This window comes from Microtus pennsylvanicus, chromosome 11, assembly GCF_037038515.1.
Source record: "Microtus pennsylvanicus isolate mMicPen1 chromosome 11, mMicPen1.hap1, whole genome shotgun sequence".
NCBI lineage: Eukaryota > Metazoa > Chordata > Mammalia > Rodentia > Cricetidae > Microtus > Microtus pennsylvanicus.
The window spans coordinates 2,702,501-2,725,539 of NC_134589.1; the positions used below are offsets into that span (position 1 = coordinate 2,702,501).

General features: G+C 48.2%; 1 protein-coding gene across 1 annotated transcript in view; it reads left to right on the forward strand.

Annotated features, from left to right (window-relative positions):
- Window positions 1–23,039, forward strand: part of LOC142859670 (E3 ubiquitin-protein ligase RNF213-like) — a 91,777-nt gene that overhangs the window by 52,159 nt on the left and 16,579 nt on the right. The window contains exons 36-55 of the mRNA XM_075989905.1: window positions 117–211; window positions 605–746; window positions 975–1,113; window positions 7,001–7,192; window positions 8,708–8,838; window positions 10,030–10,184; window positions 11,211–11,423; window positions 11,674–11,855; window positions 12,189–12,309; window positions 13,998–14,098; window positions 14,219–14,401; window positions 15,636–15,805; window positions 15,896–15,995; window positions 17,281–17,392; window positions 18,314–18,524; window positions 18,715–18,905; window positions 19,678–19,800; window positions 20,516–20,626; window positions 21,348–21,590; window positions 22,307–22,388. Coding sequence (XP_075846020.1) covers window positions 117–211; window positions 605–746; window positions 975–1,113; window positions 7,001–7,192; window positions 8,708–8,838; window positions 10,030–10,184; window positions 11,211–11,423; window positions 11,674–11,855; window positions 12,189–12,309; window positions 13,998–14,098; window positions 14,219–14,401; window positions 15,636–15,805; window positions 15,896–15,995; window positions 17,281–17,392; window positions 18,314–18,524; window positions 18,715–18,905; window positions 19,678–19,800; window positions 20,516–20,626; window positions 21,348–21,590; window positions 22,307–22,388 — 2,997 coding nt within the window. The remainder of the gene's footprint in view (window positions 1–116; window positions 212–604; window positions 747–974; window positions 1,114–7,000; window positions 7,193–8,707; window positions 8,839–10,029; window positions 10,185–11,210; window positions 11,424–11,673; window positions 11,856–12,188; window positions 12,310–13,997; window positions 14,099–14,218; window positions 14,402–15,635; window positions 15,806–15,895; window positions 15,996–17,280; window positions 17,393–18,313; window positions 18,525–18,714; window positions 18,906–19,677; window positions 19,801–20,515; window positions 20,627–21,347; window positions 21,591–22,306; window positions 22,389–23,039) is intronic.

Genomic DNA, 23,039 nt, shown 5'->3' on the forward strand with positions numbered 1-23,039 from the left:
AGGGCCACCACTACAGATAGGGGCAGGGAAGCCGGGCAAGTCCCAGACCATGTGACACACCCCATTCTGGTCCTCATGGTAACTGGAGCATGTTTGCCTTGCCTTTTGTCTAACAGATGAACCAGAGGAGGCGATGGAGACAGAGACCAGCGAGTCAGGGGAAATATCAGAGGAAAGAATGGAAGTGGAAGGTCCAGAGGAGCCGGAGATGGTATCTGACCCGGGAGGCTGGGATGTCAGTCCTGCTTTTCCCATTGGCTAAGGGAGCTGCACCTTTGACCTCTCTCCTGGGAGTTATAAGAACCCTGTAGTTATGACTGTGGGAGGCTTGGGCTGGACCCTGTCCTCCTTCCACAGTGGATGTGTCAGTGAATCATTCCCTTCACTAAGTTAGTTCTGTCCCATTCCTCATCCCTGGCTTGCTTGCTAAGGTTGGTCATGGAGGGATATGGCTGGTAGGCTGTAGTGCAACTTTTGCCATAATGACCACCAACTGGGGCCACATGGTTGCCAACACAAAACCATCATTTCACATGGGTGGCCTGGCCTTTGTCCAGACTGGAACTGGCAACTAGAAGCCTGTTCTCTTCCTGGGTGTGCACAGGTCCTGGACACCACCAGACTGCTGCGGAGCTGTGTGCAGAGTGCAGTGGGGATGCTCAGGGACCAGAATGAGAGCTGCGCACGCAGCACGAGGAGAGTCACCATTCTTCTTGGCCTCTTAAATGAAGACAACACACGCAGTGGTGAGTGAGCTCTGCACCCTAGTGCCGCATCTTCCATCTCATGTGGAGAGGGTGATCTTTCAGGCTTCTTGGACTTGGCAGGAGCAGCAGACAATGGATAATGTAATAGAACTTTCCGGACCAAAGGGTGGGCAGCTTTTTTCTTGGATAAGGAGGGTCAAACCCTATGATGCACCCTAAAAACCAGCATGCATGAATTCATCAAATCAATTCCCATCGTCTTCACAGCTTCCTTTTTGCGGGAATCTAAGATGCGCCTCCATGTTCTCCTAAAGAAGCAAGAAGAGAACCAGACTCCCACTCAAAAGCAGTGGATCACCAGGGAGGCTGCCAATCAGGATGCCCTCCAGGAGGCAGGCACCTTCAGGTACACGGGTAAAAGAAGCAGGGAGACCTTTGCACCACTCCAGTGATGTAGTCTGTTGGTGTGACTCTAGTGATGCACTCCTGCTGGTGTGACTCTAGTGATGCACTCCTGCTGCTGTGACTCTAGTGATGCACTCCTGCTGGTGTGACTCTAGTGATGTACTCCTGCTGGTGTGACTCTAGTGATGTAGTCTGCTGGTGTGACTCTAGTGATGTACTCCTGCTGGTGTGACTCTAGTGATGTACTCCTGCTGGTGTGACTCTCAGTGACGCACTCCTGCTGGTGTGACTCTAGTGATGCACTCCTGCTGGTGTGACTCTAGTGATGCGCTCCTGCTGGTGTGACTCTAGTGACGCACTCCTGCTGGTGTGACTCTAGTGACGCACTCCTGCTGGTGTGACTCTAGTGAGGCACTCCTGCTGGTGTGACTCTAGTGAGGCACTCCTGCTGGTGTGACTCTAGTGAGGCACTCCTGCTGGTGTGACTCTAGTGACGCACTCCTGCTGGTGTGACTCTAGTGAGGCACTCCTGCTGGTGTGACTCTAGTGACGCACTCCTGCTGGTGTGACTCTAGTGATGCACTCCTGCTGGTGTAACTCTTACACCAAAGATAAGTGCCCAGGTGTTTCTTTCTACACGTCTGAGCAAACTGGAGATGTAAACTGCCTTAAATGTATCTGGACGGTGGCTATACTTGATATTTCTGATCTTTTATTATTTTCTTTGAAGTTTTTCTGTCATAAAAGTATTGAGGGAGCCAGGCAGTGGTGGTGCACACCTTTACTTCCAGCACTCAGGCAGGCCTCTGTGAGTTTGAGCTCCTCCTGCTCTACACAGCAAGTTCCAGGACAGTCAGGTCTACTCAGAGAAACAGTCTCAAAAAACAAACAATTCAGGGAAACCCCAGCTCATCTATTCCTGGGGGTGTGAGGGTCTTCCACAGAAAGCGATGGTGTCGGAGGCTGTGAGCTGGAGCTGACGCTGATGCTGACAGCGTGAGGTGTCCCTGCTACAGCATCAGGAGCCAGGAGAGTACTCTACTATATATATGGTCCTTTCCCCACAAAACCGTGACCATTTCCTCTGGACTTGTGAGGGGCTTTGAAAAGACTGTGGTGGGGACTGAGCTACCACTGTAGGTCTTTGGGGGGCCTCAGGCTGTGTCTTCATCTCTACAGACAGTGGTTCCATCTCCCAGGTAGAACCGTGTTGATTGGGGATTACTGGTGTTGCTATCCCTGGTGGTACTGGTTCCACCCTCTGTAACTTCTCCGCTTCAATCATCTCTTCTACCTGTCTTGCCTACTTCCACCTTTTGAAGGAACCTTTAAGAACTAATATCAACTCCAGTTGCATTTCTACTTCCTGTGGCTTATCACCATCTTTTAATATGTTTTAAACATTCCATCTCATCTTTCTGCACCCTGTGTTCTGGAATTGTTTCGTCTCTCGGACTCAGAGCAGAGTGGACGGCCTCAGTTCTCACTGCAGTGCTCACGACGGCCGCTCTCCAGTGCCTGCCCTCGCTCTGCTCACCAGCAGCGTCCCAACATCAGGTTACAGCAGCCCCATTTATTGCATGTGAAGTTCTCTGGGTGGCGGCCTCACAGCCCACTTGTCTGTCTTAAATGCAGACTGGCTCGAGCTCACAGCACTGTTCCTTGTTTTGAGCCACAGTCTGTCTGCAGTGAGGTCTCCCAGCTCCTGACTGACAGCACACACCTCAGTGTCTTGCCTCATCTCAGCTGCTCCCGTCTTGCCTCCAGCCTTCACCTCACACTGTAATTAATCTTTGTATTGCCTGTCATAGTGTGAGGTGTGCTTTCTAAGCCAAGGGAGGTCTTTGTCCACTGTACGAATGTATTCTTCCCCAGCAGGTTTTAATCTCTTCTCTTCACATTCTCTGTATTAGATGCTAACACTAGATACCAGTCTCCAACATTACTTAATAATTGTTTTCCTACAATCTTCTAATCAATTATTGACTTAATCATTCTGTGTAAATGTCTCCTTGGGATGGTGCTGAAGGTTGAACTTAAATCTTGGTTCATGGTAAGCTGGTACTCGCTGTAGATTCACATCATAGTCCTTAGCAGGTCAGCAGCACAGAGTGATGTAGTTAACACCATGCCGTTAACCATGTAACCCGTGCCGTTAACCATGTAACCCGTGCCGTTAACCATGTAACCCGTGCCGTTAACCATGTAACCCATGCCGTTAACCATGTAACCCGTGCCGTTAACCATGTAACCCGTGCCGTTAACCAGGTAACCCGTGCCGTTAACCATGTGACCCGCGCCGTTAATCATGTAACCCATGCCGTTAACCATGTAACCCATGCCGTTAACCATGTAACCCGTGCCGTTAACCATGTATCCCGTGCCGTTAACCATGTATCCCGTGCCGTTAACCATGTAACCCGTGCCGTTAACCATGTAACCCGTGCCGTTAACCATGTAACCCGTGCCGTTAACCATGTAACCCGTGCCGTTAACCATGTAACCCGTGCCGTTAACCATGTATCCCATGCCGTTAACCATGTGACCCATGCCGTTAACCATGTAACCCATGCCGTTAACCATGTAACCCATGCTGTTAACCATGTAACCCATGCCGTTAACCATGTAACCCATGCCGTTAACCATGTGACCCATGCTGCTAACAGCTGAGCCATCTCCAACCACCTTCCCCATTCTTTTTTTTCTTTTTTTTAAATTTATTTATTTATTAAAGATTTCTGTCTCTTCCCCGCCACCGCCTCCCATTTCCCTCCCCCTCCCCCAGTTAAGTCCCCCCCCCCCTCAGCCCGAAAAGCAATCAGGGTTCCCTGTCCTGTGGGAAGTCCAAGCAACCCCCACCTCCATCCAGGTCTAGCAAGTTGAGCATCCAAACTGCCTAGGCTCCCACAAAGCCAGTGCGTGCAGTAGGATCAGAAACCCATTGCCATTGTTCTTGAGTTCTCAGTAGTCCTCATTGTCCGCTATGTTCAGAGAGTCCAGTTTTATCCCAGGCTTTTCCAGACCCAGGCCGCTGGCCTTGGTGAGTTCCCAGTAGAACATCCCCATTGTCTCAGTGTGTGGGTGCACCCCTTGCGGTCCTGAGTTCCTTGCTTGTGCTCTCTCTCCTTCTGCTCCTGATTTGGACCTTGAGATTTCTGTCCGGTGCTCCAATGTGGGTCTCTGTCTCTGTCTCCTTTCTTCGCCTGCTGAAGGTTAATATTCAGGAGGATGCCTATATGTTTTTCTTTGGGTTCTCCTTATTTAGCTTCTCTAGGATCACTAATTATAGGCTCAATGTCCTTGGTTTATGGCTAGAAACCAAATATGAGTGAGTACATCCCATGTTCCTCTTTTTGGGTCTGGCTTACCTCACTCAGGATAGTGTTTTCTATTTCCATCCATTTGCATGCAAAATTCAAGAAGCCCTTGTTTTTTTACTGCTGAGTAGTACTCTAATATGTATATATTCCATACTTTCTTCATCCATTCTTCCATTGAAGGGCATCTAGGTTGTTTCCAGGTTCTGGCTATCACAAACAATGCTGCTATGAATATCGTAGAGCAAATACTTTTGTTGTATGATAAGGCCTCTTTTGGGTATATTCCCAAGAGTGGTATTGCTGGGTCCAGGGGTAAGTTGATCCCGAATTTCCTGAGCAACCACCACACTGCTTTCCAAAGTGGTTGCACAAGTTTGCATTCCCACCAGCAATGGATGAGTGTACCCCTTTCTCCACAACCTCTCCAACAAAGGCTATCATTGGTGTTTTTTATTTTAGCCATTCTGACAGGTGTAAGATGGTATCTTAAAGTTGTCTTGATGTGCATTTCCCTGATCGCTAAGGAAGTTGAGCATGACCTTAAGTGTCTTTTAGCCATTTGAATTTCTTCTGTTGAGAATTCTCTGTTCAGCTCAATGCCCCATTTTATAATTGGGTAGATTAGCCTTTTACGGTCTAGTTTCTTGAGATCTTTATATATTTTGGAGATCAGACCTTTGTCAGTTGCGGGGTTGGTGAAGATCTCCTCCCAGTCAGTGGGTTGCTTTTGTGTCTTAGCGACAGTGTCCTTTGCTTTACAGAAGCTTCTCAGTCTCAGAAGGTCCCATTTATTCAATGAGGTCCTTAATGTCTGTGCTGCTGGGGTTATACGCAGGAAGTGGTCTCCTGTGCCCATGTGTTGTAGAGTACTTCCCACTTTCTCTTCTATCAGGTTCAGTGTGTTCAGACTGATATTGAAGTCTTTAATCCATTTGGACTTGAGTTTTGTGCGTGGTGATAGATATGGATCTATTTTCATTCTTCTACAGGTTGACATCCAGTTGTGCCAGCACCATTTGTTGAAGATGCTCTCTTTTTTCCATTGTATACTTTTAGCTCCTTTATCGAAAATCAGGTGTTCATAGGTTTGTGGGTTAATGTCAGGGTCTTCTATTCAATTCCATCGGTCGACTTCTCTGTTTTTATGCCAATACCAAGCTGTTTTCAATACTGTAGCTCTGTAGTAGAGTTTGAAGTCAGGGATGGTAATGCCTCCAGACGATCCTTTGTTGTATAAGATTGTTTTGGCTATCCTGGGTTTTTTATTTTTCCATATAAAGTTGATTGTTGTCTTCTCCAGATCTGTGAAGAATTTTGATGGGATTTTGATGGGGATTGCATTGAATCTATAGATTGCTTTTGGTAGAATTGCCATTTTTACTATGTTGATCCTCCCAATCCAGGAGCAAGGGAGATCCTTCCATTTTTTTGGTGTCCTCTTCAATATCTTTCTTCAAAGACTTAAAGTTCTTGTCAAATAGATCTTTCACTTCCTTGGTCAGGGTTACCCCAAGATATTTTATGCTATTTGTGGCTATTGTGAAAGGTGATGCTTCTCTAATTTCCCTCTCTGTTTCCTTATCCTTAGTGTATAGGAAGGCCACTGATTTTTTGGAGTTGATCTTGTATCCTGCCACATTACTAAAGGTGTTTATCAGCTGTAGGAGTTCTTTGGTAGAGTTTTTGGGGTCACTTATGTATACTATCATATCATCTGCAAATAACGAGAGCTTAACTTCTTCTTTTCCGATACGAATCCCCTTGATCCCCTTATGTTGTCTTATTGCTATTGCTAGAACTTCAAGCACTATATCGAAGAGGTATGGAGAGAGTGGACAGCCTTGTCGTGTTCCTGATTTTAGTGGGATGGCTTTGAGTTTTTCTCCACTTAATTTAATGTTAGCTGTCGGCTTGCTGTAAATAGCTTTTATTATATTTAGGTATGACCCTTGTATCCCTAATCTCTCCAAGACTTTTATCATAAAGGGGTGTTGAATTTTGTCAAATGCTTTTTCAGCATCTAATGAAATGATCATATGGTTTTTTTCTTTCAGTTTATTTATATAGTGGATTACATTGATAGATTTTTGTAGGTTGAACTAGCCCTGCATCTCTGGGATGAAGCCTACTTGATCATGATGGATAATTTTTCTAATGTGTTCTTGGATTCTGTTTGCCAGAATTTTATTGAGAAGTTTTCACTGATGTTCATGAGTGAGATTGGTCTGTAATTCTCTTTCTTGGTTGGGTCTTTGTGTGGTTTTGGTATCAGGGTAACTGTAGCTTCATAAAAGGAATTTGGCAATGATTCTTCTGTTTCTATATTGTGAAATACATTAAGGAGTATAGGTATTTGCTCTTCTTGGAAGTTCTGGTAGAATTCTGCGTTGAAACCATCTGGTCCTGGGCTTTTTTTGGAAAAGAGATTCTTCCCCATTCTTGAAAATACTGGCAAGCTACTGTTATTCCAGCTTTCATGTGGGAACCTCAGGACGAGAATGCAGAGGGAGCAAAAGTGCATGCCGTGAGTACCCTAACCATAGTGGGTTTCTTCTGCCCCTGCTGCAGGCATGCCCTTTGGAAGAGGATCCAACATGTGGTCACCTCCTTCATGGTGAGCATGATATCTTACATCGACAGAGATGGCAACCTGGAGCTATTGGCTCAGTCAGATTCTCCAGCCTGGGCCCAAGACCTTTGGATGTTCATTTTCAGAGACATTAAGTTCCTGAACATCCCTCTTGTGGTAAACAACACAGGGTGAGTGGAAGCCTTGCTTTTATGGAGGGGAAGTTGAGAACAGAGCAGCACCGTGCTCTCTCCCCAAGCTAGTGCTGGTACCCTGTGCACCTGCTCAGTGCATCCTGGAGCATCACAGCAGCAGACAATGCTCACAGAAACCCTGAGAGGTCCTAGTCACTCTGCTGTTCCATCTGCCTACTCTGAGGGCACATGTGATGTTCAGTTCACCAGGTTCTGTTGTGCACACAGATGCTGAGCTGGCAGAACCTCTGCTTTGCCTTTCCTGTGCTTCTCCTTTCCCCAAGGCCAGACCTGTGGGGCTTGGACTCACAAAAACTTTGGCTCCAAAATGTGGACTATAAAGAAATACATAAAGAAGGGGATATTAAAAATTGTGTGGGTACCATGTGTGTGGGTGCCCATAGAGCCCCAAAGAGGGTATTGGATCCCTGGAGCAGGAGTTACCGACAGTTGTGAGCCACTGAATGTGGGTAACAGGAACAGAACTGAGCTCAGGTAGAGCAGAAAGCACCCTTAACTACTGAACCATCTCTCCAGTAATGGAATTCTGAACTGCTGGTGGGAGCACTTGCTTAGAGTACAGCGTGCTGCTGATGTTCATGTAAGAAAGCTTCAAGCTTATGGCCAGACCTCTGCATAGGAGGAGTAGGAGAGGGTAGGCTTCAGAGACTTGGTTCTGCCACAGAATTTTGGGCAACTAACTTGGCTCATGCTGCCACTTTTCTTCTGTCTGTAAACAAGGGTTTTCCTTGAGTTCATATATAGCAGAATCACTGACCTAGACACCTACCTGCAGCTATCCACGAGACCTTAAACAGTAGTCTTTTAATTTTAAGAATTTATTGTGTGTGTGTGTATGCCCGTATGTGCACAGGCATGTGCATTAGCACAGCGTAACTTCCTCAGTCAGGGCAGACCACTTGTTAAAGGTTTGTTTTTATTTGTGTGTGTCTATGTCTGTTTACATGGTTGTCATGGAGACCAGAAGAGCCCGTGGAGCTGGAGCTGCAGGCAGATATTATCCATGATGTGGGTGCTGGGAACTGAACTCAGGTCCTCTGGAAGAGCAGCATCTGCTTTTAACTGCTGAGCCATCTCTCCCACGACTCCCTTCTTTTCTGAGAAGTTCTCTCATCTTGAAGCTTCCTATTTGGCTAGAGTGGCTGCACAGCCAACACCAGGGCCACTCCTCATCTCTGCCTCCCTGCCCTGGGATTTCAAGTGGATGCAACTGCACTCACCTTTTTTAAAGAGGGTGCTAGGGGTCCAAACACAGGACCTCATGCTTGCACACCTTGACTTGACTGCGACATCTCCCATCCCTAACATGTCTTCTCCTGCTCCTTGTCGTATGAACTGCTGCCCAGGACCTCACCCATGTAGACAAGTGGCCCATCACAGCCGTGCCCCAGTGATAGCCTCTCTCTCTCAGGACTGAAGGCTGCGTTGTGCACACTACCTCATGGCTCAAGTAACAACTCACAAACCTCCCTCTCGCTCGCCTTGCTGTAGGTCCTCCATCCTGGTCCAGAGCCACATGAACCTGCCCAAGGATGCCTGCAATGCTGTGCCTTTTAGCTGGAGGATCAGGGACTACCTGGAGGAGCTCTGGATGCAGGCTCAGTATATCACAGACACAGAGGGTGAGCTACCCCACAGCAGGCTCAAGGCAATGCACAAACATTAACCTGCTCAGCCGGGCATATGCAGCACACACCTTTAATCTCAGCACTTGAGAGGAAGAGTGGGCGGATCTCTGTGAGTTCGAGGGTAGCCTGGTCTATTTGAGCTAGTTCCTGGACAGGCTCAGAAGCTACAGAGAAACGCTGTCTCGAAAAAAACAAAATTAAAAAAAAGAATTTACCTGCTCAAGACAGGGCAATTTTGGAGGTTTCAGTTTTAACACTCTAATAGTAGAGCAGCCCCCAGAATGGTGTTTGAAAACTTCTGTTACAGGGCTGACAAGGTGGCTCAGTGGGCGTAGGCATCTGGCACCAAGCCCCAGATAATCTGAATTCAATCCTTGATATCTGCATGTCAGGAGGAGGGAGCTGATTGGTACAAGTTGTCCTTTGACCTCCACACATGTGCTGTGATACATGAGTACATGTGCATGCACACATACATCAAATACATGTAACCAGAAATCAAAATTCTGCTGAAAGCAGAAGTCTCCATCAAGGGTCATAAGTCTCTAGGTGACGTGACAGGGTAAATCATTTCCTCACTGTTTGGAAGCATGACAAATGGACCACGTTACCTCAGGGAAGAGTTTGCTTCCCGGAATAGGAAGGATTTTCTCACCTGGGCTCCTGGACAACTCAGGAAATGTCCCTATTATGGAATTTATCAGAGCAGAGCATCCTCCTCCATGTGGAGCCATCAGGTCCTCCACGTCACAGAGCACCTTGCTGTCAAACATTGGGGATCTGTCCATTTTCCTGAAGACAGACCCTCTGCCCCTGCTGGTTCTGAGCAGCTGCAAGCAGACTCGAGGGAAGCAGAGTGATTGTTGGTGTGGCCCCTGACTCCAGCCCGAGGACCAGCCTTTGCTAACCCACCCTTAACTCTACAGACCACAGTCGGGGTGTCGCCCATGTTTTCTCCCTGGGCTAGCTTGGCTGTTCGTGACCCAGCCTTAACACTGCTTCTGCCTCTGTTTGTTTTCTCTGCCTTCTGGACAGCGGCCAGGCAGCCAGCGCCACTCTGGGCTCCAGTTCAGCACAGCCACCCCTCCAGCCTGGGTCTCATGGCTCCTTCTTGGGGCAGTGACCTCTTTCTTCCCTAGACTCCAGGTTTCGCCCGCTGATGCCACCCTCTGCCTTCTCCTGTAGGGTTATCTAAGAAGTTCGTGGAAATCTTCCAGAAGACTCCCTTGGGCAGGTTTCTGGCTCAGCTCCCTGTGGCACAGCAGCAGGATCTTCTGCAGAGCTACTCGAAGGACTTCCTGCTTTTGACCATGAAAATGGCTTCAAGGGAGGAGTTAAAGGTAGGTATGGATGATATGGACAGGAGCCCATTTTCACCTCGGCCAGTGTTGCCAGATTAGGACACCGTTAGAGCTATGGGACACTCAGGATCAAACCCCCAGCCTCCACTCTGTGTCTTCTAGAGGCAACCTTGTGTCACTTGAAGGAGTTCTAAGATCTCCGCTTAGCTGCCCTTATAGTGGCAAACATTTATAATCCTAGATAATCTATAATCCCTCCACTACAGAGATAGAGGCAGGAGGAACAGTAGTTGAAGACCAAAGCAAGTTCAGGAGCAGCCTAGGCTACAGGAAACCAATAGTAACAGTAATAATAAAAATAATAATTATAATAAATATAAAAATAAAATTCACTGGATTGATGCATTTGACTGCCCCAAACCTTCAAACCTCATTGCGTAGGTATAAATTTGGGAACATACTATAACCTGTAGGGTCAGAGCTTAATGCAGTTCTGCCTAGAATCATTATGGATCAAGCCTTGTTCGATTTGTGAGACTTAATAAACCACCTGCTGATAGAATGAATGTGGATGTCGGGATGGAATGCAGTGTCTAAGACCTTAAAAGAGAAATGGGGGAGCCAGGTGGTGGTGGCACCCTTTAATCCCAGCACCTGGGAGGCAGAGACAGGGGGATCTCTGCAGTTTGAGACCAGCCTTGGTCTACACAGTGAGTTCCAGGACAGCAAGGGATACATAGAGAAGAAAAAAGAAAATGCCCTACAGACTTGCCTCCAGCCTGATCTTGCAGAGGTGTTTTCTCAACTGAGGCTCTCTCCTCTCCAATGACTCTAGCTGTGTCTAGTTGGCATAAGACTAGTAGGCATACCAGTTTCGAGTGCCATTGAGCAAAATGACCATAAAACTCAACCAGAAAGCAGCCAGGTAGTCATCGTCCTGAAGAGACACGAGCTAACAGATTAGATCAACTTTTTTAAAAACTTGCTTTAGAATACTTACGATCTTCCACAGAAAAGCATGTCTTCATCATGTACAACTCTGTACTGAACTGCTTTTGTCTCCAGTTGCTGCAGATGGCCCTGTGGTCCTGTCTCCGTGAGCTCCAAGTGACTTCAGGAATGCCTGAGGAAGGGCTCTCCTTGCCCTGGGTGCACCTTGCCTACCAGCACTTCAGGACGCGGCTGCAGAACTTCTCCAGAGTGCTGACTATCCAGCCCCGGGTCCTGAGAAGTCTCAGTGAAGCCGCACAGAAGCCGAGCTGGGCTGGGAGTGAAATGGTAGGGGTCCCCCCGGGGAGGGCCAGCTGGGCCTGCCCTCGGTGACCCATCACATCCACTGCATCAGCAGAGGGCTTATGGAGCCCTGTCCCCATAGGAGATTCTTTACGGGCCCATCTGCAGTGTGATGGAGAAATAGGGGACAAGCTTGGGCCCACAACACACTGGGAATAAGGATGCAGGACTGTGTTGAAGGGTGGTGATGGAGAAGAGGACCCTGCTGGGCAACTGCCAGTTCTCCTTGTTCCAGACACTAGATGCTCTTGCAGCAATGGCCTGTGTTGAAGTCCTGACGGGAGACATCCTGAAGCCGAGTCCCAAGGCCTGGTTACAGATGGTGAAGAATCTGGCCACGCCGCTGGAGCTTGTCTGTTCCAGAGAGTATTTGCGGGGCTGTGGGAACACAACCAGAAACACCGTGCAGGAGGTCAGGTGAGCAGCAAGAGCCTGCTCAGTGCACTCCGTGCTCACCCTGGGACCTTCCAAATCCTACAGCCTGCTGAGAGAGAGGGTGGGCAGAGAGACCTCATTGACCTGTCCTTGTGTTGAGTTTGCAGGACCACTGTGTGTTGAGGTATGGAACATGGCTTGGGTCTCCCATGGCCCTGGTGTGGGCAAGAGTAGGGCACTGTCTGGAACAGCGCTGTGCAGGGAAAGAGCCCTCGGACCGCCTCACCTCTAGCTCCAGCCTCTGTTCAGCCCTGCTCTCTCCTCCTGTGTCGCTGGCTCCCTGTCAGAGCTCATGGCTAACTCCTTCTTTGACAGAGCCCTGTGGAACCGCATTTTCTCCATTGCGCTCTTTGTGGAGCATGTTCTCCTGGAGACTGAAAGCCAGATTCCCGAGCTGAGTCAGCTGGTAATCAAGCACGTCTTCTTACTAGACAAGGTGAGTGCTGGGCTTCAGTAAGGTCTGCCCGACTCTGAGCAGCATGGAGAGCTGAAACCTCCCTTGACAGTTTCCTCTGGTTGCAGCACTGTTTCCCTAAACCTTACGATTATTCAATAGATTATTCTTTTTTAATAATTTATTTTATGTACATTGGTGTTTCGCCTGAATATGTCTGTGTGAGGATGTCAGATATCCTGGAACTGGAGATACAGAGGTTTGTGAGCTGCCATATGGGTGCAAGGAATTGAACCGAAACCTGGTCCTCAGGAAGAGGAGCCAGTGCTATTAACTGCTGAGCCATCTTTCCAGCCTCCTTCTAGAGATTATTCTAAAGCAAAGGTTTGATTCCCCAAAACTAACATTTCTTTTAAAGGTTAGTAATATATACACAGCCAGTCATTACATTATTATTTACAAATCAAAATGTCTCATGATATGGAGGTAGGACCCTAAAAGAGAAATAGGGGAGTCAGGTGGTGGTGGTGCTTGCCTTTTTTATTTCAAGCACTGGGGAGGCAGAGGCAGGTGGAGCTATGTGAGTTCAAGGGCAACCTGGCCTACATAGTGAGTTCCAGGATAGTCAGAACTACATAAAGGAGTACTGTCTAAAAAAAATGAATAGGGAAAAACTCCGAAGTTGGGAATTTTGTGTTTTGGAAAGCAGCACAGTCAGAACTGGGCAGATGGTTCAGTAGAGGACCAGAGTTCAATCCCCGGAACCACACATAAAAGCCAGATGTGACTTGTACTTGTAATCCCAACATTGGGAAAATGGAGATCCCCGGGGACTCTCTGGATGGTCATGATTAGTACACTGTGTCTTTTAACAACGGGGGTGAGATGAGTGTGGTGATGGCCCCTGAGGTTGTCTGTCCTCCTGTCTCCACACACATGTGGACATGCACATGTGACAGCTGAGGTTGTCTGTCCTCCTGTCTCCACACACATGTGGACATGCACAGGTGACAGCTGAGGTTGTCTGTCCTCCTGTCTCCACACGCATGTGGACATGCACAGATGACAGCTGAGGTTGTCTGTCCTCCTGTCTACACACGCATGTGGACATGCACATGAAGAACACAGTCACAGAAACTAAGAAGACTCATGGAGAGCAGTTCCACCAAACCTGTTAATCCGAGTTATCTGAGTTTATACAGATAGAAAAATAAAATACTGTAATGATTTTTTTTTTGATTTTTAAAGGTATTTTAAATGTGAGATTGTTTTTTTGGTTGTTTTGTTTTGTTTTTTTGAATCATGGTCTCACTAGGTAGCTCTGGGTGTCTTAGAATTCACTATGAAGACCTGGCTGGCCTTGAACTCACCAAGATCTGCCTGCTTTTGCCTCCCAAGTGCTAGAATTAAAGGCAAACACCACCATGTCTGATCATACTTCATTTATATTTTACGTGCATGGCTTTTCTGTGTTTTGCCTGCATGCATGTCTGTTTATCATGTGTATGCCTAATACCCAAGGAAGCCAGAGAGAGTGTCAGGTCCTTGGAACTGGAAATACAGTGGTTGAGATTCAAACCACTGCTCTTGAACTTGCTAAAAGAAGCATCACAGGAGCCCAGTGTTGCTGGCGCACTATAGTCAGGACGGGACTGCATGTCATCAGTCACTGAGACCATGGTGTTGAGTCTCAGGCCCCCTCATTGCTCAGTATTGCCCTTCTCCCTCAGTGTCTTGAAGAGAACTCGGACCTCAAGACCCACAGGCCATTTGTGGCTGTAATGAAGATGCTTTGTGAATGCAAGGACAAAGTCAGCAAGACATTCAGCAGGTGAGCTGTGCAGGACAAGACTCCGAGAGCGAGCTCTTCTACACCTGCACTTGGGGTGGAAGTGCGCACTCCTTCCAGGCAGCTCTTCCGCTCTGCAACTGATTGTCTTCTTGGTTGTAGGTTTGGTATTCAGCCATGTCACATCTGCCTGGGAGACGCACAGGACCCTGTCTGTCTGCCTTGCGATCACATATGTTGTCTGCCCTGCATCAAAACCTGGCTCGTCCCGGGGCAAATGATATGCCCCTACTGCTTAACTGACTTGTCAGACCAGTTCTCACCAACTGTTTCCCGGGAATACAGGTAAGACACCCTTTCTCCTAAGCTTCCTTCCTCTCTTTTTCCTATGCGGTCTCTGGAGAAGCCAATCTTCCTTTGGTCAGCTTTCCCCGGGTCCAAGGGCTGGCTTCAGAGAACTCTCAGAAGCAAGCCTTCCTGGACATCTGCCTCAAAATTCCTTTCCCAAATAAGACAGGCACAAACATAGAGCCAGCAAACTCAGGGGAAATAAGCCAGAAAGTCATAAATAATATCCTCAAGAGAAAACCAAGCATGTAGTTGTGGCTCGGCATCTTTTAGTGGGGAGGGTTGGAGCAATGCTGGGGATGGAACCCAGAGACTCATGAAGGCTCAGCATGTGCCCGGCCTCTGACCCATACCCTAGCCCTCCTTGTATGTGTTCATGTGGGTGGGTGTCCATATGTGTGCAAATGAAAGTGAGCATGTGTGCACATAGAAACATCAGATTATCTTCTTGATCGCTCTCTACCTCGTCTTTTGGGACCAACACCTCCCTAACCTTCGACTCTGCTTCGCTGACCAGCCAGTGAGCTCTAGGACCCTCCTGCCACTCTCCTAGGAGCCCTACTGCTGAGATCAGAGGTGCAAGGACATCCTTCACCAGTGGCACCATCTGCCCAGATCCTCATCTGTCTCTTGTTATTCTCTGACCGAGGATGAAGGCAGATGTAGCCCAGATTTCTGGAGATGGACAAGCAGAGGCCTCAGCAGCCCAGACCCTGTTCCCCTCTCCTCCTCCTCCACACTCTAGGACACCCAGGGGTCCAAACACTTGCCGTCTTCCTAAAAGCAATATTGACACTGTTGCAGGCTGAAGACCATTCTGACCATTGTAATTCATATCATTTATTGATTCCTAACAAAAAAGCTAGCCTAGTTTTAAACCCAGCAATTAGAAGACTGATGTAGAAGAATGGCCATGAGTTCAAGGGCAAATAAACCTTAAGGCAAAATACTGTGCAACCTCACTCTGCCTGGAAGGGATGGGAACACACTCTCACAGACATCCCTGTCTGGAAGGGTTGGGAACACACTCTCACAGACATCCCTGTCTGGAAGGGTTGGGAACACACTCTCACAGACATCCCTGCCTGGAAGGGTTGGGAACACACTCTCACAGACATCCCTGTCTGCAAGGGTTGGGAACACATTCTCACCGACATCCCTGTCTGGAAAGGTTGGGAACACACTCCTATAAGTGATTCTTCACAATTCCCCCCACCCCCCCCCCGCCTAGCAAAGCCATCAAGAAGCATGCCCAGTTCAGGAACATGTGTAACAGCTTTTTCGTGGACCTGGTCTCCACCATGTGCTTCAAAGATGACACCCCTCCTCAGGAGAGCGTGATTGATAGCCTGTTGTCCTTGCTCTTCATTCAAGCGGAGCTGCTGAGAGACGCTTCCCAAAGTAAGTTGTCTGCTTCCCATAAATGTAAAACCCAGATTTCAGCTCAGCTGTGTACAGTGATGTGCACTACAGCGCCCTCTCTGGTTGCAGAGCATCGTGAACACACAAAGTCTCTGTCTCCATTTGACGATGTCGTCGACAAGACTCCTGTCATCCGCTCTGTGCTCCTAAAACTGCTTCTCAAGTACAGGTCAGTGGCCCTCATCTGAAGCTTTGATTCCCTTGGCCTTTTGTGACTGTGTCTTGGCTAATTACAGCTGGAAACTGTTATGGTCCGGAGAAGCTGCTTCTGTGTGAGCAAACCCAGCTCAATTGAAGGCTGTGTGCTTATAGTGAGCAGGGAACTGGAACTGAATCCAGCAGCCAAGGGACAACGCAGGCTTTTACATCTGTATATAAAGTACATGTGACCACACCCAAAGTGAATCAGTATCTTAAAGACTATTGGCTCAAGGAGTTCCCACAGTACCCACAGGCCATGGAAGGGCCCAGCAGCAAGTGATACTTATGAAGAAGCCATGGTGTGCTTCTGGCCCCAGCTCCTATAACCTAACTGTGGGACACGTGGCTTGCTGTCCCCCACTTCCTGTGCTCCACTGAATGTGGCTATGTACATAGGTCAGACGGAGTAGGATACATCCCTTCCTCTGTGCCAGATGTGCCGAGTCAGGGCTGCAGCTATCCAAGTGGCCACGTGGTCCCAAGCCCCAACTCTTTCTAGAATCCTATCAAGGCACTCCCAGCCTTTTGGGTACCTGCAGTGGCGTCCTTAAGGCTGCTGTAGACAGTCTGGGGTCATAGTCCTGGTTCTCCTCACCACTGAGCACACAGGGCTGTGGAAATACAAGTTTCATGCATTTGCTTTCCTACGCCATGACCCTTAAGGGTAAGAACCACTGTTCTGTGGGGCCAGAAGCGCTCATGGACCCCAGCGGCACAGTAGAACACAGTGGTCACCTTAGAGTCACGTGGAGTTACTCTGAGTTAGGAACCAGCTGCTTGTTTCAGGTTGGTGGAAGAGCAGCTTCAGGAGCACAGAGCTGGGCCCACGGGCATTTTCCTGAGAACAGAGTGATCCTGTCTCAGCTAAACACTATGATTTTGCTGCCAATAATACAGTTTAACCATTAGGTCAGAATTTAAATTTTAGACATTATGTATCCTCTACCACAAGCTGATCCACTTTCTGTGCAGATCCATGGTGATATTAATGACTCTATATTATGGAGTATTTTTTCCAGGGCATTCTACAATAAAAATGTACCAATAGTGCAAGAGTTTTCAAATGACCAGTGCTTGGTGTCACAAATCATGTGTACTGCCCCCCTCACCCAAAGACTCCAGGAATTAGGGATGCAGTTAGACAGAGTGCTTGTTTGGTGCATACTAGGTCTGGGGTTAGAGCTTACAGAGGGTGGGGGTATGGATATGCCCATAAACTGACATAAGCAGGAACCATGTGTCTCTTTCTACAGCTTCCATGAGGTGAAGGATTACATCCAGAACTACTTGACCCAGATAGAGAACAGAGCATTCCCAACAGAAGATAAAACAGAGCTGTACCTGCTCTTTATCAACTGCCTGGAGGTATGACGGCTGTCTGTAAATGGAGGTGTCTCTCCTGCCTGCTCCTTCCCAAATAACCTTTAAGAGGCTTATATTAATTATAAATATTTAGCCGATGGATCAGGCTCACTACTAACTAGCTCTTAAAGTTAAATTAACCCATTTCTATTAGTCTGTAATTGCCAGGCTTACCAGTACTCTGGCATCTTGCCCCTTCTCCTGTATCTCTGCTTGGATTTCCCACCTCACTCTATCCCGCTTGCCAACGGCCAAAGCAGCTTTCTTTACCAGGCAACGAGAGCAACACATATCCACAGCGTACAGAAAGACATCCCAAAGCAGCTGTCCCTGCGTTTCTTTTGAAAACTGTGACCCACGCAGTTCATACAGGGAAAGCATTTCTGAAAGCCCACAGGACGCCACTCTAGTCTGTACAACAGAGATGCGTCCTTCTGTGTGACTGCCCTCTACAGTGGGGTGCAGTCATGGGCTGCCTGATGGTCTGTCAGTACTTCCTATCCCTCAGGGGCCACTGTGGGGCGATGGCACTTAGTGACGTCCAAACCGTCTTCACTCTGTAAGCGACTCTGAAGTTTGCGCAGCTGAGCTCCCAGTGATGCATTTCCCAGACGGTGACACATGCACTGCTACTCACTACAAAGAACAAAAGCACCTCAGCCGGAGTGTAGCACAGAACTGGCCGTGGTTACCCTCAGCTCATCTCTATGGACACTTTCTACCATCCCCATATTAATTTCACCTTTCCCCTTGTACGTTTGCTTGCTCTCACCCATCTTGCTCTGACACAGACAGGAATGCTACTTTTCCACGATTCCCAAAAATGTGCACTGCTGCTCTCCATGCGACTGCCTTTCCCACGCTCTACACGGGGCTTTGCTGATGCAGACTGACGCCCTGCTCTCTGTATCCCTCATCCCTCAGGACTCCATCCATGAGAAGACAAGTGCAGGCTGTAGAAGTCACAAGCGGGACCTGAGAGAGGAAGGCCATTTCCTTAGGACATACTCCCCCGGAAGGCGAGGCCCAGAGCCTGCCAGCACAGCTTCGGTGGAGTACCTGCAGCAGGTGGCCAGAGTCCGCCTCTGCCTTGACCTGGCTGCTGACTTCCTCTCGGAGCTTCAGGGAGGCTCAGGCAAGAGATGCTCGACCTCAGAAGTTCGGGATCTATGGAAACCTGTTCTTAGGACATTGCTGTCCTCTTCCACAAACCCTGTCCTCTGTGTTCTTCCAGCAGGGGTTTGTAAAGAGCAGGCTCGGGGCCTCTGGCTGGCTTTCTGAAGTCCTCCCACTGTCCCTCACCTGCTCTCTCCCCAACCCCACAGAGCTGTCTGAAGATAAGCACTGCTTCCTGAAGCATGTTGAGCAGTTCTGCACCCGCGTCCAGAATGATTGGCACCGTGTGTACCTGGTGAGGAAACTCGCAAGCCAGCGTGGGATGGAATTCGTGCAGAGCTTCTCCACCCAGGGCCATCCATGCCAGTGGGTGTTTCCCAGGGGTGTCGTCGAACAGCAGGTGAGGAGCAGGGTCTTGGGCGTGAAGGGCAAGCTTCTCACAGCCCTGTTTGCAGCAGACTCTGGCTGGACTGTGCTGCTCACCTGAACCCTCCCCATCCAGATGGGAAATGGGCATTGCCTCTGCTTCAGCATGAGTTAAACCACCCTACAGCAGGGGATATTGGAGTGTGTGTGCGTGCGTGTGTATGTGTGCGTGTGTGCGTGTATGTATGTGTGTGTGTGCGTGTGTGTATGTGAAGTTCTGGTGTGTTCAGGTTTGATTTCTCACATAGCTGGATACAGAGAAGGTAAATGAATGTTTCTGCCCTGACAGAAAACTGTGTCCTTTCTCGCTCTGGCAGCTGGAAGAGAACAGGAAGGCAGAATTAAGAGCGATGACTGAAGTCATCTAAGGTCTCACTCTTGTGCCTTTCCTGGAGCACAGAAGTCAGTCCTCACTGTAAAATGGCACTAACAATCCTGGTCTTCTTATTTTTATTATCATCATATTCATTCCCACTGGGGCTTAGAAGTGACAAACTTTTTGTCACCTGAACTTGATGCAATGCTGGGAGTGGATAAAGCAAGCAGCTACAAAGTCCGCATAGGCCCCACCCAGACATCCAGGCTACAGAAGACTCAGATAACTCCAAAGATAGTCAGCAGGGGTCCCTCTTCAGCCACCTCCATGTTTCAGGGGAACATCTGGTGTTTTCGTCTTTCTAGAGTTCTTTGCAAAATACCTCTCATTATCCCATTGTGATTAACCCTCTGTACTTCTGGGATTGCAGAAGGACGACCCGAGCCAGATGGACCGGTACCTAGTACATGGTGACGAATACAAGGCTCTTCGTGATGCAGTGGGCAAAGCTGTGCTCCAGTGCAAGACCCTAGATATAGGGGCTGCTCTGACGGTAAGATGCGTCTGGACTTCTCTCTGGTACCCTGGACATTGGGGCTGCTCTGACGGTAAGATGCGTCTGGACTTCTCTCTGGTACCCTGGATATTAGGGCTGCACTGATGGTAAGATGCGTCTGGACTTCTCTCTGGTTCCAGGAGGGACTCCCTGGAGGCCTGCATCTTCCTGCACATACGTCAAACAATAGACTGTGCAACTGAGCAGCCCCTAGAGTGACACTGCACTAGCAATCAGATGTGCCTGCCTCCTGCCCTACAAGGGAAGCCTATGGCTAAAACGTGTGTAGTGACACTTGAGCTGGCCTGTCGGTACCGAGACTCTGGTGAGGAGCTGCTCCAGGCTCACTCAGGACTGAAAAAAGGCTGGCACTCCTCACAAAGTTCCTCTGTAGAGTCGTGGCTCACACATGCTCCTGACTGTTCTGAGGATGATGCCAGGGTTTTATTCCTACCTTCAAACTGTTCTCTCTCTGCCTGTGTGAGTCTCTGCTCACTCTGCCATTGTGTTGAGAAGGGAAATCAGACACTGTCTTTGCTTAGGAAACAGTCACCAAGGGGACAAATGCTAGCTGTCTAGCAATGTGCGTGAACCACGGAACCCCAGAGCTGTGGCCAGAAGATGCTCCTCCTTCCTCAGACATGTTCAGGGTCAAGGGCCTGAGAAGAGCTATGTAACCTCTAAATCTCACTTGAGGTCTTTGCCTTTGCAGGCCTGCGGAAGCCCCAAAGCCCAGCAGACGGCCTACTTACTGCTGGCCTTGTACAGAGAGGTGACTTCTTTGTACCATTCCCGCAACACCACCCTCCATCCAAAACCAGAGGTGAGCAGTCCAACACAGCAGGGCTTTGTGTCTGCAACCTCATCTGAGAGGGATTTCTGAATTAAAGTCACAAACTCAAATTAGGCTCATAATTCTCTATGATAGAGGTTTTCAACCTTACTAGATGGAAGACCTATTTTCACTTTAACCCAAAGGTTGCAGAATTACAACTAAAATTGAGTTCAAAACTATAAGATAACATGGAACTGTTTCTATGTGAGGTCTCTGCTCTGAGGAACTGCCCTTCAACTGTGATCGTTCATCCACATTTACCTTGATGTTTGCTATTAAAATGTGGATGATAAGGCACAAACCACGAAATTTCAGTGTTGTTCTGTGTTTTCTGCAGTACTTGGGATGGCACTGTGCATGCTGGGTCTGTGCAGACCACAGCATCTCAGCGGGTCTGTTTTTCTGTTTCTGTTTTTTGAGCCAAGGTCTGCTGTACATATGTAGCCCAGGCCATCCTCAAACGCATGAACCTCCTTCCTCTCCTTCCATGTCCAGGGACTACACATGTGCATTATCACACCCATGTACAATGTTGGGGCGTGTTGTTTCTTTGCTTTTTGATACAAGGTATCATGGAGTCTGAGCTAGTTTTAAACTTGAACTTCTGATTCTCCTACTTCTACCTCCCAAAGGCTCACACGTGTACACTGTGCCCAGCCCTACAATGTTGTTTTGAAACATGTTAATGTTAAAACATCTTCCTCATCAGCAATGCGAGGCTATGAAGGAATTCATTGAGGAAAGCAAGATCCTTTCCGCTCCTGACATTGGCTGCTTTGCCAAGTCGCTAGTGGATAATGCTCTGCCCCTGCTGCGGACCAGCTCTGCTCACAGCAGCCTGGAAGGAACAATGACAGAAATGGCCGTCCATGCTGCAATCATATTCTTGTGCGGACAAAACAGAGTCTTGGCGCCCCTGAGGAACTTGGCCTTCGATCCGGCCAACATGGCAGTAAGATCACTTCAGTTTTCCCTCTGTATCTTCAGGGCTTCGTCCCTGTGGACAGCAAACCTGTGGACTTGGGAACCGTCAAACCCATGTGTTTTATTTTAATCCATCTGCCCACAGTGGGGGCGGGAACTTGGCCTCCCTGTGCTGTCTCCCCGAGACTCCTGAGCATTGTAGTATTCAGATTCGGCTGAAATAAGTGATACAGTCTGGGTAGTCCAACTGTGGCGGTCTTCACACTGGAGAGGCCGAGAGCTCCAGAGCTGCTCAGTTCATGAGGCCTCTGTAGTCCCAACCTGACACTGAAGGCCCAGAGGATTCCTGGGGAGACACTGATGTCGTTTACAGATGGCAGCAGTAGCAACAGGCAGACGAACTCTTCAGTAACAGAAGCAGTAGATGAACTTGCCAGCACGATGGGAAGGGAAACAGGCAAAGAGCAAAGCTTTCCCAGGACCTCTCACATGGAAAGATGCCACTCACATTTCGTGTGGCTGTTCCCAGTTCAAATAACCTCATTATGAAAATCCCTCATTTGTATGCCCAGCGGTTTATCTCTTGGCTGATTCCAGATCCATCAGACTGAAGCCAAGATTAGCCACCATAGGCATCCCTAATAAATAGTTTTAGGCTGACAAATCAAGGCCTTCCTTGCTCTGGCCCATAGTTCTAAGGCCACATTGTCACTTATCCTGACCCGTCCTGATTTGGTCTTTCAGAATGCTTTCCTCCCAACAATGCCTGAAGACCTGCTGGTTCAAGCCAGGAGCTGGATGGGTCTGGAAGGTGTCCACTGGTACAGTAAGTGTTGGCAATGTGCTCCTCTGAGCACAGATGATCAGCCTGTGACTACACAGGCCTTGGGTTATGCTTGGGGTCCACAGTTGCTTTTGGTGACCTGCAGGTCAAAAGGGTTATACAGGATCTAAGATCTGCTTGCCACGTAGTCCTTACCCTCTTACATCTGAGTCCAGGCAAGGGGCCTTTTCATTGTACTTTCCAGAACATTTCATTTGGGAGAAGAAGGGACTTGAAACATTGTGAAACTCAGAGAAAGACAGCACAATACAGCAGTTTCTGACCCAAAGATAGCTCTTTTGATGTACAGAACTGGAGGGCAAGTCACGTGACAAAAGGCTTTGTGTGAATTTTGATGTTGCTTTGAATAAATAATCTTTTAAAGTATTTGTAACGTTGTGGCCAATAACAATAATAAATCCGAAGAAAAGAAAGGAGGAAAATACTACCCACCATACTGCCAAGTTAACTACATGTGAATCGGGAATCTAATTTCTCTTGGTTTCTAAAACTAAGGTCAGACATTTCTCACTACCACATGTATAATAGCACGGGGCACAGGTCAGACGCGGGCTTACAATACACTGGGTAGTTCAGTTCCTACAGACACTCTGAGGTCGTATTATCCTTGGTCAGGATCAGAAGGGCATAGTG